This window comes from Lepidochelys olivacea (assembly GCF_965140295.1).
Source record: "Lepidochelys olivacea isolate rLepOli2 genome assembly, chromosome: 3".
Classification (NCBI taxonomy): domain Eukaryota; kingdom Metazoa; phylum Chordata; order Testudines; family Cheloniidae; genus Lepidochelys; species Lepidochelys olivacea.
In genome coordinates this window covers 211,619,391-211,635,225 of record NC_140413.1, presented here as the reverse complement: position 1 = coordinate 211,635,225, position 15,835 = coordinate 211,619,391, and the positions used below count along the sequence as shown (strand labels likewise).

The window sequence follows — 15,835 nt, the reverse complement described above, 5'->3', positions numbered from 1 at the left end:
AACCAAAGTGTAATAATAAACAAATGCCCTCTATCAAGGGCAGACCGGTGGTTTTCCTTGGCACTGAAGCTGCCTCTGCCATTTATAGAAACACTCTGCCTTTTGGTCATTTGCTCTTGTTTTCAGATTTTTCGATGCTTCTCTTCGATCATTATCAGTTCATTTGAGGAATTTTGTATAGGTCTGGCCATCTTTTAGCTGGGCTCTAGGTCAATAATGCAACCCCTCCGAAATGTTGAATTCTTTCTACACATGTAATAATCCTTTTCAGTGAGATACAAATCTGAAGGTTTCAGCAAAGCATAGTGGTGTTTCCTTTCTAACCACTGGCTTATGTTTCAGAGGGTTACTTACAGGGAGGTATGCATTTGAATAGGCAGTTTGGTACACAGAATATACCTAATATTATACAGGAAAATAAAGTACACAGGAAGCAACACAAGGATATTAACAATAACACACTCAAAGCAAGAAGCCAACCCTGTATATGGTAGAAAGCAAACATGCAAATGTTGCAGTCTGTATATGGAGTTTGGTATGACATAAGTTAGGGCTTGTCTACATTAGTTTGCACTAGAATGGGTGTAATTTCTAGTACATGCTAGCGTGTTGCACACAAACTGGCCAGTGTGGACCTTGTTGGCACACACTAAAAGTGCCTAATTTCCCACCCTTTCACTTTCAACAGTTCAGTTCCACTGGTGGAAGCAACAGTGGCCAAACACCCAGTATTTTAACCAGCATGTCCCCTGCTCAGAGCAGGTTCAAGACGACTCCATCGCTAAAATGCCAGCAGCCACTGGCAGCATTTCAGCCCCAGTGGAGCTGCACTGGTGGTAGTACGGCAGTGGGAAATTTGAAGAAAACTGCCACATAAGACTCTTATGCATAATTCCTGTAGTTTTTTGGGCTACCTTGAAATACAAAGCTGAGTAGTCTGTGGGTGCAACATGAAAATACAGTGTCAGCATGCCTTAGTTCAGTATTTCTCAACCTTTTTGATACTAGGGACTGGCTTGCTGCCTTCCTAAACTGTGTCAGGGAGGCCTCCGGGACTGGTTGCTCATTGAGCAACGCTGCTCTAATCTGCATAACATTGTTAACAAAACCTGGATCCTGCATTGTTCTAATCATTCATGTCTGCATCTTCTAATTAGAAATACATTTTTGATATGCTATAAAAGATTGTTACTGTAATGTAAGTTAGTGTTTAAAGGTAATTGTTTCAATTAACCTTGAGCCACCTAGCAATAATTAGCATGTGTTTATTTAAAAACCTAAAACATGCATTTTAATCTATCTGGTAGATTAGGTGGGGTTTTTAACCAATTTTATTACTGCTTCTCCCACAACAGGATTTTTTTTCTGGCAAAAATGAAACTTCTTATTAACTATTTCATTATTAATGCATAGAATCACAGATTTTAACTTTTTTGTAAGTCACTGAAAGTTAAGGTTTTCCAGACAATGCTTTTACAAATGGCATGATGAAAGAAAAATATTGCAGAAGTGAAATGTGGCATGAAATTGCAGTGTCTGCGATGTTTGACATTTTTGACTGAAAAATTATAAGGTACACATGAAATTTCTTGAGTAATAATTCACTCCAAATGAGATGTTGGCTCAAACGTGCTTTTCAAATATGATAGCTTTGGGATTTGGCTTTAGAATAAATGGAAATTTGTCTTTTCTCTGGATAATGTTGACCATGTCCGTCAGAGACCGTGAAAAGCATTTCCTATCAGTTTTTTTTAAGCCACCTTTAAGAAAAGCACCCAAAATGTTATCAATAAGAGAACAAGAGGTCTCAGCCATAAACTAAGCTTTTTCAGATAGTTTGGGGGTTAGAATTTGGTCTCTCTGTAAAGTAGGGTTTTTCTGATGCCAATTGCAATTTGTATTTTTATAAACAAATCTTCCTACTTTCATCATTCCGCCTCCCAGCCTATAAATCATTGGCTTGGGATGTTTGATATATTGTGAGTGGAATATTAAACTATGAAGTAATTTGCAGTTTGGTAGCCTGGAATGTGGTTCTGACTCATAGATCCTCCTATGAAAATAAACCATAACAATTTCTGATATTCCTTCTATGGGTATTCCATCAGTGCCGCATTAACCCGATGGTCAACACTTGGGTTATCCCAGCTCAGGTGTGAGCCGGCCACACTCGAGTTACTGGGTCCACCCTGGTGCTGCACTTACTCATGTGTGTCTCTAGAACTTATGTGGGCACATTACATAGTTAGTGCTGCAGTGAGCTGAGACACTCTTGGTTCTTTCCCAGCAAATTGTGGGAGAATTTGTCTGTCCTGGGCACGCAGGGGGAATTGTAGGAAGGCATTGGAGAACTGTCAGCATTCGAGTACCTTAGCCTGCATCCTCACTGCAAAGTGCATGAGTTACCAGCCCTGAGCGAAAGCAGCACTTGGGCTTTAGCCTATATTACCAGTCAGGCCAGCTAGCCTGAGTTGAAAACACCACCACACTTGAGTCAGAAGTTTATTCTGTTGATGGGGCTAGAGGCAAGACCCAAATAAGAGCATGAGTTACTTCTGCAGCTTCTCTTTAGGCTATGGCATCCCGATTTGTACTGCCGTTATTCCTCCTTTGAAACTGTTGCTATTCCTTCCTTTTTATAAATAAATATTTTATGTGGTTTGGTTTGGTTTTTCAAAGAGGTGCTCTGTTTTTTTCATTTCTCCAGAGAAAGCTGAATTTAAATTTGTTAGCACTGAATAATGAATGAAGTGAGGTGAATCAATTCAAGATACATACACTGTGACTAAGGTTGAACATATATCAGAGTACAGATTTTAAAGGTTAGCATTAAAACTGGGTTGAATCAAGGTCTAATAATTGGGTAACTGACTTGATTTCAGTTGCTTTTTTTGAGCTGTGTTGTTTATAAAAGTGACAAGCTGTTAATTCTGTATTAATTAATTCCGTTGTCTTATAATGATGTGCTTTCAGCTGCATAGTCTAACTCTAAGTAGGAAGGGGAATACTGCAGACTGTGTTGCAGAAAAGGGATGAGTTTTTTGATTTAATAAGGTAAAGGGAGAAAGATAGAATCTAAGGACACTGATGTTCTAACAGTCATGGCTGTCTGTTCAAATTATCAAGCTTGAAAGGCCTTTACAGAGTTTGAAGAGAGATGGGTGAACTCTGATGCTGACGGGTGACTGAACACATTTTCCTTCAGAGCTGCTCAGAAACAGCTGACAAGTACAGTTTTCGAAATTCTTCTTCTTCTTAAGGAGCCCATTCCATGTGTTGTGATTGCCACCTCCTGGATAAGGGAGAAAAACAAGGTCTTCATAGATCCTTGTAATCCCAGAATTCCATCTTTTTGAGACTATGCATATCCACCTTTGTGCACGCATGTGTTAAGAATGTGGTGTAAGCATACACACAATTGAATGCAGAGCAAACATGTATATTTTAGATACAGCTTGAAGAGCAGCTTTCATAGTCAGAATCATAGCGTTTCAGGCCAGAAGGGACCACCAGATCATCTGGTATGACCTCCTGTAGATCACGAGTCACCAACACTATCCAGCACCCACTCACTAAACCCAACAACCAAAATTAGACAGAAGTATATTATTGCCCACAGGAGAGTAGGCTATTATGTGACACAGAGAGAGAGTAGGAGGGGCTGAGGTGCACCTTTCATTCTACTTCAGCTCGTTTTCTGTCGTTCCATACTGATACAGGGTTTCTTTCCTATGTCAAACTCTGTGCATGGTGTCTGTCTTTCTGTGCCCAGGACAGACAAATTCTGTCAAGGGTCTTTGCTGATCAGGCCATTCCTGCTAAATATAAGTCAAAGGGAAAACGACTAACTTGTAACAAGCTGTTAGTAAAGCTTAGGGTATGTAAAGATGATGCATCTCTAGAATGTGTGCATTTTGAATTTAACCTAAGTACTGTAATGAAAAGCAAGGGGTTTTCAGAAGTTCTCACTCTGGGACTATTCCCACTGAAACTAGTGGGAGTTTTCCTTTGTATGTCGGGGGGACAGAATGAGGCCAACACGGAGTGCTTTTTGAAAATCCTCACCCAAATGTTGCTGCCACGAGGCTGACTCCTTGAGACACTGGTACAATTACTAAAAGGGTTGGTGCTTTGTGGACTATGCTTATATTAACTGTAATTCAGCTGTCAGTGCGATACTGTAAAGGAATCACATTGGTGTTTCCAGAAGGTGTACCCTCATACAGGGTATCTCTTTTCCCCCTCCCCTTTTTCAACAGGACAAGGAAAGCCTATCCTGGGAAATGAACTGCAAAAAAAAAACTCTCCGTGCTATATGGTAATAGTGAGATACTAAATCAGGAAATACCAGTAGGTGATTTTAAAAAAAAAAATAAAACCTCAAGTAGCAAAGGATGAGAGAAGGGAAATATTACTCCGTTTTACAGGTGGGAACTTGGGCACAGACATTAAGTAATTTCAAGAGGGAGTCTGGCAGAGCCAGGAAGTGAATGCAGCTCTCCTGGGTTCCACTGCAGTACTTAACCACAAGGCTGTCTTTCCCCTGCAGATTTTTGTGTCCAACTATTCCAAAATAAGTGGTATTTTCACTGTATATGGAAGTATGTGTGGAGTTTGTATTAATCTTTACCCCTGGAAATCAGATTAGCTGCCACTGCCTCCCTCAGTAAGTAATTTGGGATTCTAGTCTTCAAATGGTATAAAGTAATAACCTGCCTTGAGCAGTTTATATGAGAGAGCTTCTAACATGTGTCAGTTTGAGGTGGGAAGCAAGATGTTAATGTCTCTTTACATTTTCATTAATTTTTTTTTCTTTGCTGTGATATTTCTTAAGCAGAGTGCTTGAAATTAAGTGTGAAGCTGATCGTAATACAGGATGTTCATTTATTATGTAACTAAACAGTACAGAGGAGATCACAGAAAATGTTCCTTTTGCTTTAGTGAAGCCACACTGTAATGCTTATTTTATGTTGTTGTGCACTAGTTAATACAGTAACAGAATTTTTAGCAGATTTAAATCTTCAAAGTCAATTCCCATTACATATAATATTCATTCACGAAAATGTAGTATGTGTCTGAGGTCTTCTCTTACAAATCTAGCTTTTTAGTAAAAGTGACTTTTTTTTTTTAAGAAGACAAAGTGCCTCATAGCAAACTGCTTTGGTTTTTTCCATCAGGTGAAAAATGTATTTAATATGACAGCAAAGGAAGGAAGAAGAAGATCAGTTAGTGCCCTAGTGGTTGCTGGAAATGGAAATGGGGCTGCAGGTAAGTGTAATTATAATGTACTTGAAAGGTGCCAAGTGAATGATGCTTGGGGTAGGGCTGTGGGAAGCATGTTGTTCAAAGGAATGTTGTTAATCTGATTGTTTTTAAATAACAAATTAATTTGGGGGATGGGGGAATATTAACATACATATCAATATACCAAGAGAAAGAACAGTAGAATCAAGGTTTACAATGGGAATGTACAATCGGTGATGATTATGAAAAAAATGCCAATCAAGGACACTTCTCTTCCATTTTCTTTTACACAAAACAAAGTAATATACTAATAAGATTAGAGTACAATCATCAGTTATAACAACCACTCTTATTTAATTCCTGAGTGACAAAGGCGATATCACTGGCAGATCAAAATGGAGTATGTGATTTCCTTTTCATGCTGTTCCTTTTTGCTTTGGGACATCACATTATTTATGATTAAAAGAACCTCCAAAGCTTTATGATGCTGAGTGGTTTGGTGTGGTCATTAGAACAATTAAAGCCATTAAGAAAGGGGGACCAAACTGATCTCAATTTCCATGTTTTGAAAATAGGTTTTACCTTCTCTAGTACATGCCACACTTGCTGTAACCATTGTATGACAGGGTGGTAGTACTGATTTCTATACCCTTACGTGTTTTTTCCCAGTTAGGTGACTGGATAGAAGGTTATTTCTTTTTGTTTTTCTCACTCTGTACCTCAATATAATCTGTCCGAAGTATTATTTTTTCCAGCTGAAATGTAATGCCTGATTTACTTTATTATAGGATAAGTCTGTAACGTGTGAGCAAGAAGGTAGCTTAGAACAGTAACATTTGTTACTTTATAGAAATTTACTCTTTAAAAAAAAAAATCCAGTTTCTGATGGAGTTCCCTTTAAATAGTACATCCAGGAATGTTATTGAAAAATAAAATACTTTGATGAAACCATGGCCCTATTGTAATCAATGGCAAGACTTCCATTGACATCAGCAGCTCAGGGTTTTACCATTTTTGTTTTTCTTCTCCCCTGCAGATACTTATATCGGTTTCTTCAACATGGAAGAAAATTACTATGTATTAGGGCATCAATGAAACTAACTGTAGATAAAGTGCTGTCAGTTGCACAAAGCAAACTGAAAAAAATAGAAACCTCAGATTGTGAGGGGTCTAATAACTATTGGCTGTGGGCAGGTACATTTGAAGACAAGTTTTTACAAGCTTCTCAATACAAGAAGGGAAGACTAGAGACTGGCTAGAGGGGCGTGGTTGGCTTAATTTTCCTCAGAGTGGGTCTCAGCTTTCAAACATTTGGGAAATGCTGCATTAAAGTCACAGTGAGGATTCCTTCTTCAAAGGAGGCATTAGCAATCTAGGTCAGACAAGGCCCCAATCACACATACGTTGTCTTTGCAAACAAAAGGGGAAGAGATCTAGCATATTAAGTCTCCCTGTGTGCCCATATGGAGACGAGAGAATTTTAGGGAAAATATCCCACCAGTTCAGCTGAACCAGTGTTAGCACTGATGGGAGCCCTAATGTAGACAAGGCTCCAATGGTTTTTGATGCCTTCAACACTGCATTGAACTTACTGAGGAGAAGGGCAAATTAATAAAGGTAAAAAACGCTGAAATCCACCAGAGACTTGTCTACCCTTGAGCTCCTGCTACTTCACTGGACTGGAGAGCAAACCTCTTCCTAAAATTATATAGGGTAGGCAAAGGCAATGTGCCCAGCACTTCATGTAGTGTGAGTGGGTGTCTCGGGAATCCAGCACCATGCATCAAGAAAAACTCTCTTAACCTTTTTTCAATCATTAAAAATAGCTAAAGAAATATTCCCATTTCAACCCCCTTTGTGCTGCTGATGTTACTGCCTAGTGAATGGAAGTGACCTCTGATGCCTGGTCAACACAGATTTTGTACTGCTATCACGGTCATGCAGGAGGGTGATTTTTTACTGATATGGTCAACCCAATCCAACCCGTCGCGTGGATTCAGTTACACCGGTATAGACGTGCCTTATGCGGGCTTATTCCCCTTCCCGTAGGGGAAAAGCTATACTGATATAAAAGGTGCACAGAGGCGCTTTATGTGCGCAGGAAAGTACTATACTACTTTAACTGTGCCACTATTCAAGCCTTCCTCGCCTGTTTGCTTTGCCCCATCGAAAGAATTATTTAGAAGAGAACAATAATCAGAGTACTGTTTACAGCACACTTTTTATGTAAAACAAAGGGGAAACATTCTATACGGCTGTTAGGTCTATAAACACTTGTATTTTTCACTTTGTATTTTCAAACTTAGATGTCAGCAGACAGTAAACGTGCACTGGAAATATAAGGTTGAGCCAGAAAACTACACATCCTCTCTAAGTAAATGCAAGTTTCATCTGTAAAGGTTCTGTTTCATCTGGTCAGTTACAAAAATGTTACCCATCCTTTGTTTAGCAGTGCCTGCTCACTTCAGTAGCCAGGGTTTGTGTGAGACATTTGGTGAAGCATTTGACTAAACTGTGAGGACAAAGTAATACTAGACAGACTTAGCGTTTTGTCATAATGAGATCTCCAAACGGAAAACCGCTGCCCTTTGTTACACTGAGATTATTTATTCTTTGCCAGTTCTGCTTCATGGGAATTAGCTGTTCAGGTTGACTCTTCAAATGATACAATAAAAGAGTTAGCCTTTTGCGTGCAGGACAAGCTTTATTTAACGGCGTTATATTTTCAAGAATGCTTATCAATTGTTTTCTTCTTTAAAAAAAAAAAAATTCTTTTGTTTCCTCCCCATCTTGTGGGTGGTTACCCATGTACATTGGTCTGTAACTGGAATGCCAAAGGGACTTGGAGAGAATAGAAATGGGCGGAATTAAACTGAGATGCAGCCTGGAAAATGCAAGCTCATGGTTTTGGTAAATAACCCAAAATACCCATACCTAGCAGGACGTAGGAACCTGAGGTGCACTGTAAGGGTGGCAGCGGACAGGGCATTACATGTGAGTGCATTGTTACCTGGCTGCAATAAAAGCAGTTCGGTTTTGGAGACGTACGCAAAGAGTTCACGTCACAGAAGTAAGTAGTCTCATTTTATTGTGGGCAGAGCAGGTAGCACTGCCTATTATTAAGGTTGCCTGGTATCTTCAATTGCTTATAACTTGGCTAGACTCTAGCCATTTAGGATAAGATATTCCTTGCTGGGTGTCTATCGCGGGCTGAATATTTTTTTGAAAATTACAGCCAAAGTGCTTCAGCCGTTTCCCAGATCAAGGCTAAAGGAAAATACTTAGTTTTGCCCATATTGAAATATGCTGCTGGCCCTTCCGTGCTGCTGGCCCTTCCATAATCAACCTAGTACGTGATCATTCAATTAAAGATGGTTCCATGATGCATACGCACCACAGCGCCATTGGTTCTGGCATTCCCTAACTTTTGAATCCTTGACTTTGCAAAGTTTATGTGTGTATGTCTAATATACATACACAAAACTACATTACACAAACATTAAGGTAGCACAGTCCAGCACTCAGAAGTTAGGAAATGCCAGAATTAAGGTGCATCCATGGCATCTGCACAGAATTAAGGCCATCTGGAATCAGATTGTGATAGTACGATTTTCTGTGTCAGAGGCCAACTTTGACCATCTGATTATTCACTTCTCCCATACGTATCTCCACACTTTCTTCCGTGCTACCCCCTCCCAACTGAGTTCACAATGCTACAGCCTGCTTCAGATCCTCTCTCAAGACCCACCTTTGCTGTGATACATGCAAGAAGTCAGTCAACTAATGATGAGTGGTGGGCCTGATCACACTGACTTCAGTGGGCTTTGAGCCAGGTCCTAGAGCAGGGTTACAACCCCCCATCGCCTGCCAAAACAACAACAGCAAAACCCAAAATGTCCCAAATCCATAACTTTGGAACCACCCCTTGTGCACATTATCAGCCTGTGTAATTGTAATACAGCCTATAACCCTCATCCTCTCTTCCGTCGTCTGTCATGCTCAGTTGTCTTCTCTTAAGCTGACTCTATGCTCTTTGGGACAAGTATTGTCTATTGAGTGCTACCACAATACTAATAAAAGTATGACTAGATCCCAGAATTCAGTGAAGTTCTTGTACTAACTTTTTTCTGTGTTAGCTATAGTAACAGCATGTACTAGAATGTAAGATGAAGGTTCGGTGTTCCTTATCTTAACTTGTTTATGTGCTTTGCTGCTGCTTCTCTCTGTCGGTAAAACTTGATTTTCATATTCCCCATGTTTGGCTCTGTACAATCACCCTGCTATTTAGCCACACTTACCTCTTGTTTTTGGTTCCACTCTTTTTTTACTATTGCAGCTATTATGCCTGTTTTGTTTTCTGTTCCCCCTGCCTCCAAAAAGTTGGCAGGTGTCTTGAAGCTCTTTAAACAGAGGGGTCCCCCTTGGACACAACAGTAAGGTTTGAGGGATTGGTTGGAACAAATGGATGCGGGAAATTTCCTTCCTTGCCTAACTTGACTTGACTTTTGACTGATACAACAGTACTGCATCCAGTTGTTAGATACTGGTAAATGTTACATTTTTTGGGGTCTTTTTCTGGTCCATTCCTCTCATAGGTCTAATTCAGTGGAGTGGAAATAACAGGTGCTGAGGGTAAGGTGGTGGAAATGACATGTTTAATCACATAGCTCTCACTGAATCCCTGTAAGAGGAGTAAGTATGTACTGTTTACGTGTTATGTTTGTTTTTAATAACACATCTACCTGTCTCTCTCAGGTTTTGCTGTGGGGAAAGCAAGTGACAGGATGACAGCTTTAAGAAAAGTATGTAATTTTAAAAGTAAATGTAAATATTTCATACCTATTATAGTAATCAAATATAGAAATGTTTTTAAGTATCCGTGTTTAGTACACACTACTAATAGTTTTGCCTGTATGCAAAATAAATAGTTTTGTTCATTTTAGTAATACAACAGCTGATAGTATGTTGTATTGTACACTCTAACTCACTGATACGTGGCTGTCCCAAATTGGATACTATTGAAACACACTTCGTCTCTTGCAATTGACATGTTGTATTTTGAAAAACTACGTGAGCAAGAATGGCTCTGGTAACTTTATGTACATTGTTCCCAGTTACTTTCATTTCAGAGTTGCAGTATCTTTGTATTAAAAAATCTAATTTTAAATTTAACTTTCTTCCTACTGCTTTTTTGTATGTGTTTTTATTTTGGTTAGGTGGTTTTTGTTGTTTGTTCAGTTTTTTAGGTCAAATGCTCTTGTCTGTGGAGTCCCAGGTTACAGTATAAGACTTCTAATGCTCAGGCACCCCAGTCGGCCGAGGTTTTTGTTTTTCTCTGGAGCATAGTGGCTTTCTCAAGTCTTCCCGAGGTTTTAGAATGACACGTGGTTTCCAGGAATCCTGCTCATGTGTTCTAACGCCCAGCGGTCATCAAACTAGTAATGATAAAGTAACCAAACTTGGATACCCCTGTTACTGAGTGAAGATGCACCTGCGTGGGACTGCATCCAGTTAGTTGAAAACATTTTATTTGATTAGAATTGTTGAAATTCAAAATGGCATCGAGGTGGACGAAAAGAGGCTATCATTTTCCTGAGGCTAGTTTTGTTTGGCTGAACAGCTGCAGATTGGAGTTACTCCAGTCAATGTAACTTTAACAATTATTGTAAGAAGAAATATTTTGCTTGTTTGTTTTCTAGGCAAAGAACAGAGCAATTCACTATTTACACTATGTAGAGCGATATCAAAACCACACAAGTAAGTATTAAGGTTTTTTTTAGACTTCTTTAAAAGTTTCAAACTGGTGTTAAAAAAGCCAACCTGCAGCCAGCTGTTGCAAAAGGAAACCTATTAACTAAACTTTTTCTTGCCTGAATGTATTACATTGTAATTCTGCTTGTGTTATTTCGTTCCTTCAGTATGCTCTCTTAAATCTTAGCCCCAGACTATTCTGGCTAGACGTATTGATAGTGTCAGATAGTTCCATGCAACTGCTGTGCAGAAATAATCACCATTATCTGGGATGAATATCTAGTTTACCCTTTATTCTCATTCAGTCTCAAATCAACAACTATAGGAAGATCAACAAAGAGAAGTTGTGGCTTGGACTCATAATATGGGCTGCTCTTCCCCATGTACTAAACTGGGAGATATTTTTTCCCCAAATTTAAAATTTGAATCTCGAATGCCTAAAAGACACCTAGACTTCCAGACTCTTTAAAACTCTTATAGCGTTTGCAGCTCGTGTAGATCTCTGCAAGCACAGTTTGACCTCTGCTGGGCCGGTACCTTGTAGAATCATAGAATATCAGGGTTGGAAGGGACCTCAGGAGGTCATCTAGTCCAACCCTCTGCTCAAAGCAGGACCAATCCCCAATTAAATCATCCCAGCCAGGGCTCTGTCAAGCCTGACCTTAAAAACTTCTAAGGAAGGAGATTCTACCACTTCCCTAGGTAACGCATTCCAGTGTTTCACCACCCTCCTAGTGAAAAAGTTTTTCCTAATATCCAATCTAAACCCCACTGCAACTTGAGACCATTACTCCTTGTCCTGTCCTCTTCTACCACTGAGAATAGTCTAGAACCATCCTGTCTGGAACCCCCTTTCAGGTAGTTGAAAGCAGCTATCAAATCCCCCCCCCCCCATTCTTCTCTTCTGCAGACTAAACAATCCCCGTTCCCTCAGCCTCTCCTCATAAGTCATGTGTGCCAGACCCCTAATCACTTTTGTTGCCCTTCGCTGGACTCTCTCCAATTTATCCACATCCTTCTTGTACTGTGGGGCCCAAAACTGGACACAGTACTCCAGATGAGGCCTCACCAATGTCGAATAGAGGGGAACAATCATGTCCCTCGATCTGCTCGCTATGCCCCTACTTATACAGCCCAAAATGCCATTGGTCTTCTTGGCAACAGGGGCACACTGCTAACTCATATCCAGCTTCTCGTCCACTGTCACCCCTAGGTCCTTTTCTGCAGAACTGCTGCCTAGCCATTCGGTCCCTACTCTGTAGCTGTGCATTGGATTCTTCCGTCCTAAGTGCAGGACCCTGTACTTATCCTTATTGAACCTCATCAGATTTCTTTTGGCCCAATCCTCCAATTTGTCTAGGTCCCTCTGTATCCTATCCCTGCCCTCCAGCATATCTACCACTCCTCCCAGTTTAGTATCATCTGCAAATTTGCTAAGAGTGCAATCCACACCATCCTCCAGATCATTTATGAAGATATTGAACAAAATCGGCCCCAGGACTGACCCCTGGGGCACTCCACTTGACACCGGCTGCCAACTAGACATGGAGCCATTGATCACTACCCATTGAGCCAGACAATCTAGCCAACTTTCTACCCACCTTATAGTGCATTCATCCAACCCATACTTCTTTAACTTGCTGACAAGAATACTGTGGGAGACCGTGTCAAAAGCTTTGCTAAAGTCAAGAAACAATACATCCACTGCTTTCCCTTCATCCACAGAACCAGTAATCTCATCATAGAAGGCGATTAGATTAGTCAGGCATGACCTTCCCTTGGTGAATCCATGCTGACTGTTCCTGATCACTTTCCTCTCCTCTAAGTGCTTCAGGATTGATTCCTTGAGGACCTGCTCCATGATTTTTCCAGGGACTGAGGTGAGGCTGACTGGCCTGTAGTTCCCAGGATCCTCCTTCTTCCCTTTTTTAAAGATTGGCACTACATTAGCCTTTTTCCAGTCATCCGAGACTTCCCCCGTTCACCACGAGTTTTCAAAGATAATGGCCAATGGCTCTGCAATCACAGCCGCCAATTCCTTTAGCACTCTTGGATGCAGCTCATCCGGCCCCATGGACTTGTGCACGTCCAGCTTTTCTAAATAGTCCCTAACCACCTCTTCCTCCATAGAGGGCTGGCCATCTACTCCCCATGCTGTGATGCCCAGCGCAGCAGTCTGGGAGCTGTCCTTGTTAGTGAAGACAGAGAGGCAAAAAAAGCATTGAGCACATTAGCTTTTTCCACATCCTTTGTCACTAGGTTGCCTCCCTCATTCAGTAAGGTGTCCACACTTTCCTTGGCTTTCTTCTTGTTGCCAACATACCTGAAGAAACCCTTCTTGTTACTCTTGACATCTCTTGCTAGCTGCAGCTCCAGGTGCGATTTGGCCCTCCTGACTTCATTCCTACATGCCCGAGCAATATTTTTATACTTTTCCCTGGTCATATGTCCAACCTTCCACTTCTTGTAAGCTTCTTTTTTATGTTTAAGATCTGCTAGGATTTCACCGTTAAGCCAAGCTGGTCACCTGCCATATTTACTATTCTTTCGACTCATTGGGATGGTTTGTCCCTGTAACCTTAACAGGGATTCCTTGAAATACAGCCAGCTCTCCTGGACTCCTTTCCCCTTCATGTTAGTCCCCCAGGGGATCCTACCCATCTGTTCCCTGAGGGAACTACTGGCAGTTCTAGACCCTGCAGAGCAGCACAGGGCTCTTCTGTTGAGCCATCTTAGCTCAAGTGCTAGAACCCTCCCTAGAGATGCTGAGTGGCTCTGGGTACGTCAACACTGCATTTTAAAACCATGGCAGTGAGTCTGGAGCCCATGTCAACCAACTCAGGCATGCAGTACAGCACTAAAAACAGCAGTGTAGACGTTGCAGCTCAAGCTCTGAAACCCACCCTTCCTTGCCAGACTTCATGACCCTAGCGCCAGCCCTCCAGCCCAAGCCAGCTGTCTTCACAGCTGTGTTTAGTGCCATAGCATGAGCCTAGCGAGCCCAAGTCTGTAGACCCAGGCTCTGAGACTCAGTGCTACAGATTTTAAAAGGCAGTGTAGACCTATCCTCTGAGGTTAGGTCCTATGTGTCCAGCTAGCTCCAGGCAAGCACAAGGGGATTTGGATTGTGTCTCAGGAATAAAGCCACCTAAGGACTTGGGACAGTGGATAACCTGCAGGGAAACCCTAGGAACAGCCAAGCTTGGGGAGAAATCTTAGGCTGAGTGTTTTTCAAGGGTTTTTTTTGTTTTGTTTTATGGTTTGTTGCGGGGTTTTTTTGGTGTGGGGTAGGAGGTTTGTTTGTTTGTTTGTTTGTTTCCACTAAACCTAAATCCCAGAAAGGAGGTAAGTTTGTGCCATATATAAACACTGTGCAAGGCAGGGTGGGATCATAACCTGCTTATTAACTCTCTTTATTTTGCCAGTGACGGTCGATTCTGTCTATGTAATATTGCAGTAATATTGGCTGTTGTAAAGAGTTAATTTTATCTAGATGTGTTCTTCTGCTAAAATTCCTAAAAGAGAGTAAGCTGTGATCTCCTCATCAGAGTTCTGGACTCTGTATCTGTTGATACCCTGTAATTTAGTTGAACTGAATAATTCTTAGAGAATTATACTGTAACCATATTATTTTTATTTTCAGTTTACCATGATATTACAACAACTTTTAAAAAAACAACCATACGGATGAAGAAGCAAAACAAAGGTAACTAAAAACGGGCTTGGAGCTTCTAAGCATTATTTACCAGCTCATTCATGTTCCTGTGACAAAGGAAAAACGTACATACTGAAGTTAATTATTCTTTGATGTAATGCCGTCCTAGAGATACAGCCATCCTATTTTAGCTGCTGTTTGTTGCCAGTGCCGTACAGTAGGATTACCAGCCGTTGCCATGTCACTATGGTATATTTAAATCATTGATCTCCTCTCTTCCTGGTCCTGTTTCCCTCCCACCATTCCTGCCTCTTCCTCCTCTCAGCACCCAATTTGTCTCCCCCAGCTACCTCAGTTTGTTCTCCCTCCACCTTCCTCAGGGTCTGCTCTAGGCTACCTGGGTGTGGGAGCTGCTCTGGTGCTGGCTGGAGGTTAGAACTATTTTCTGCCAGGAAACTATTAGCGACAAAGACCATTAGAGCCAGTGTAGGGGCCACCCAATGAAATTAATAGACAGCAGGTTTAAAACAAATAAAAGGAAGTTCTTATTCATTCAGCGCACAGTCAACCTGTGGAACTCCTTGCCTGAGGAGGTTGTGAAGGCTAGGACTATAACAGGGTTTAAAAGAGAACTGGATAAATTCATGGAGGTTAAGTCCATGAATGGCTGTTAGTCAGGATGGGTAAGGAATGGTCTCCCTAACCTCTGTTTGTCAGAGGGTGGAGATGGATGGCTGGAGAGAGATCACTAGATTGTTACCTGTTAGGTTCACTTTCTCTGGGGCACCTGGCATTGGCCACTGTCAATAGACAGGATACTGGGCTGGATGGACCTTTGGTCTGACCCAGTATGGCCATTCTTATGTTCTTATATACTCTCACCACCTTACCCACTTGGTTTGTGCTCTGGTAGCATGTCATCCCAGCTGTTTGCTCCCCTGTCCCCTCCCTTAGTGGGTGCTCTCCTAAGCCACCTCCTGAACTGTATTAAGCTGGCATATTGGTGCTCTTCTTTGAGATTTGGATGTGCCTCATGCATGAGAGATTGTAGTCTTTTGAATAGGACTGTCCATCAGGGCCACGCATGCTCCTCGCTCCTCATGTTTCCATGCAAGGACATAAAGGGTAGGGTGGCTCCAATCCTTCCTCGGGTCCCTCTTACTGCCTGTGGCTGTGAGAGAGAAC

At 41.3% G+C, this 15,835-nt stretch overlaps 1 protein-coding gene across 2 annotated transcripts in view; it reads left to right on the top strand.

Annotated features, from left to right (window-relative positions):
• Window positions 1–15,835, top strand: part of MRPS5 (mitochondrial ribosomal protein S5) — a 92,063-nt gene that overhangs the window by 58,315 nt on the left and 17,913 nt on the right. For both annotated transcript variants that reach the window (XM_084622733.1, XM_084622734.1), the window contains 4 exons: window positions 5,178–5,268; window positions 10,000–10,046; window positions 10,944–11,001; window positions 14,639–14,701. In XM_084622733.1, coding sequence (XP_084478859.1) covers window positions 5,178–5,268; window positions 10,000–10,046; window positions 10,944–11,001; window positions 14,639–14,701 — 259 coding nt within the window. The remainder of the gene's footprint in view (window positions 1–5,177; window positions 5,269–9,999; window positions 10,047–10,943; window positions 11,002–14,638; window positions 14,702–15,835) is intronic.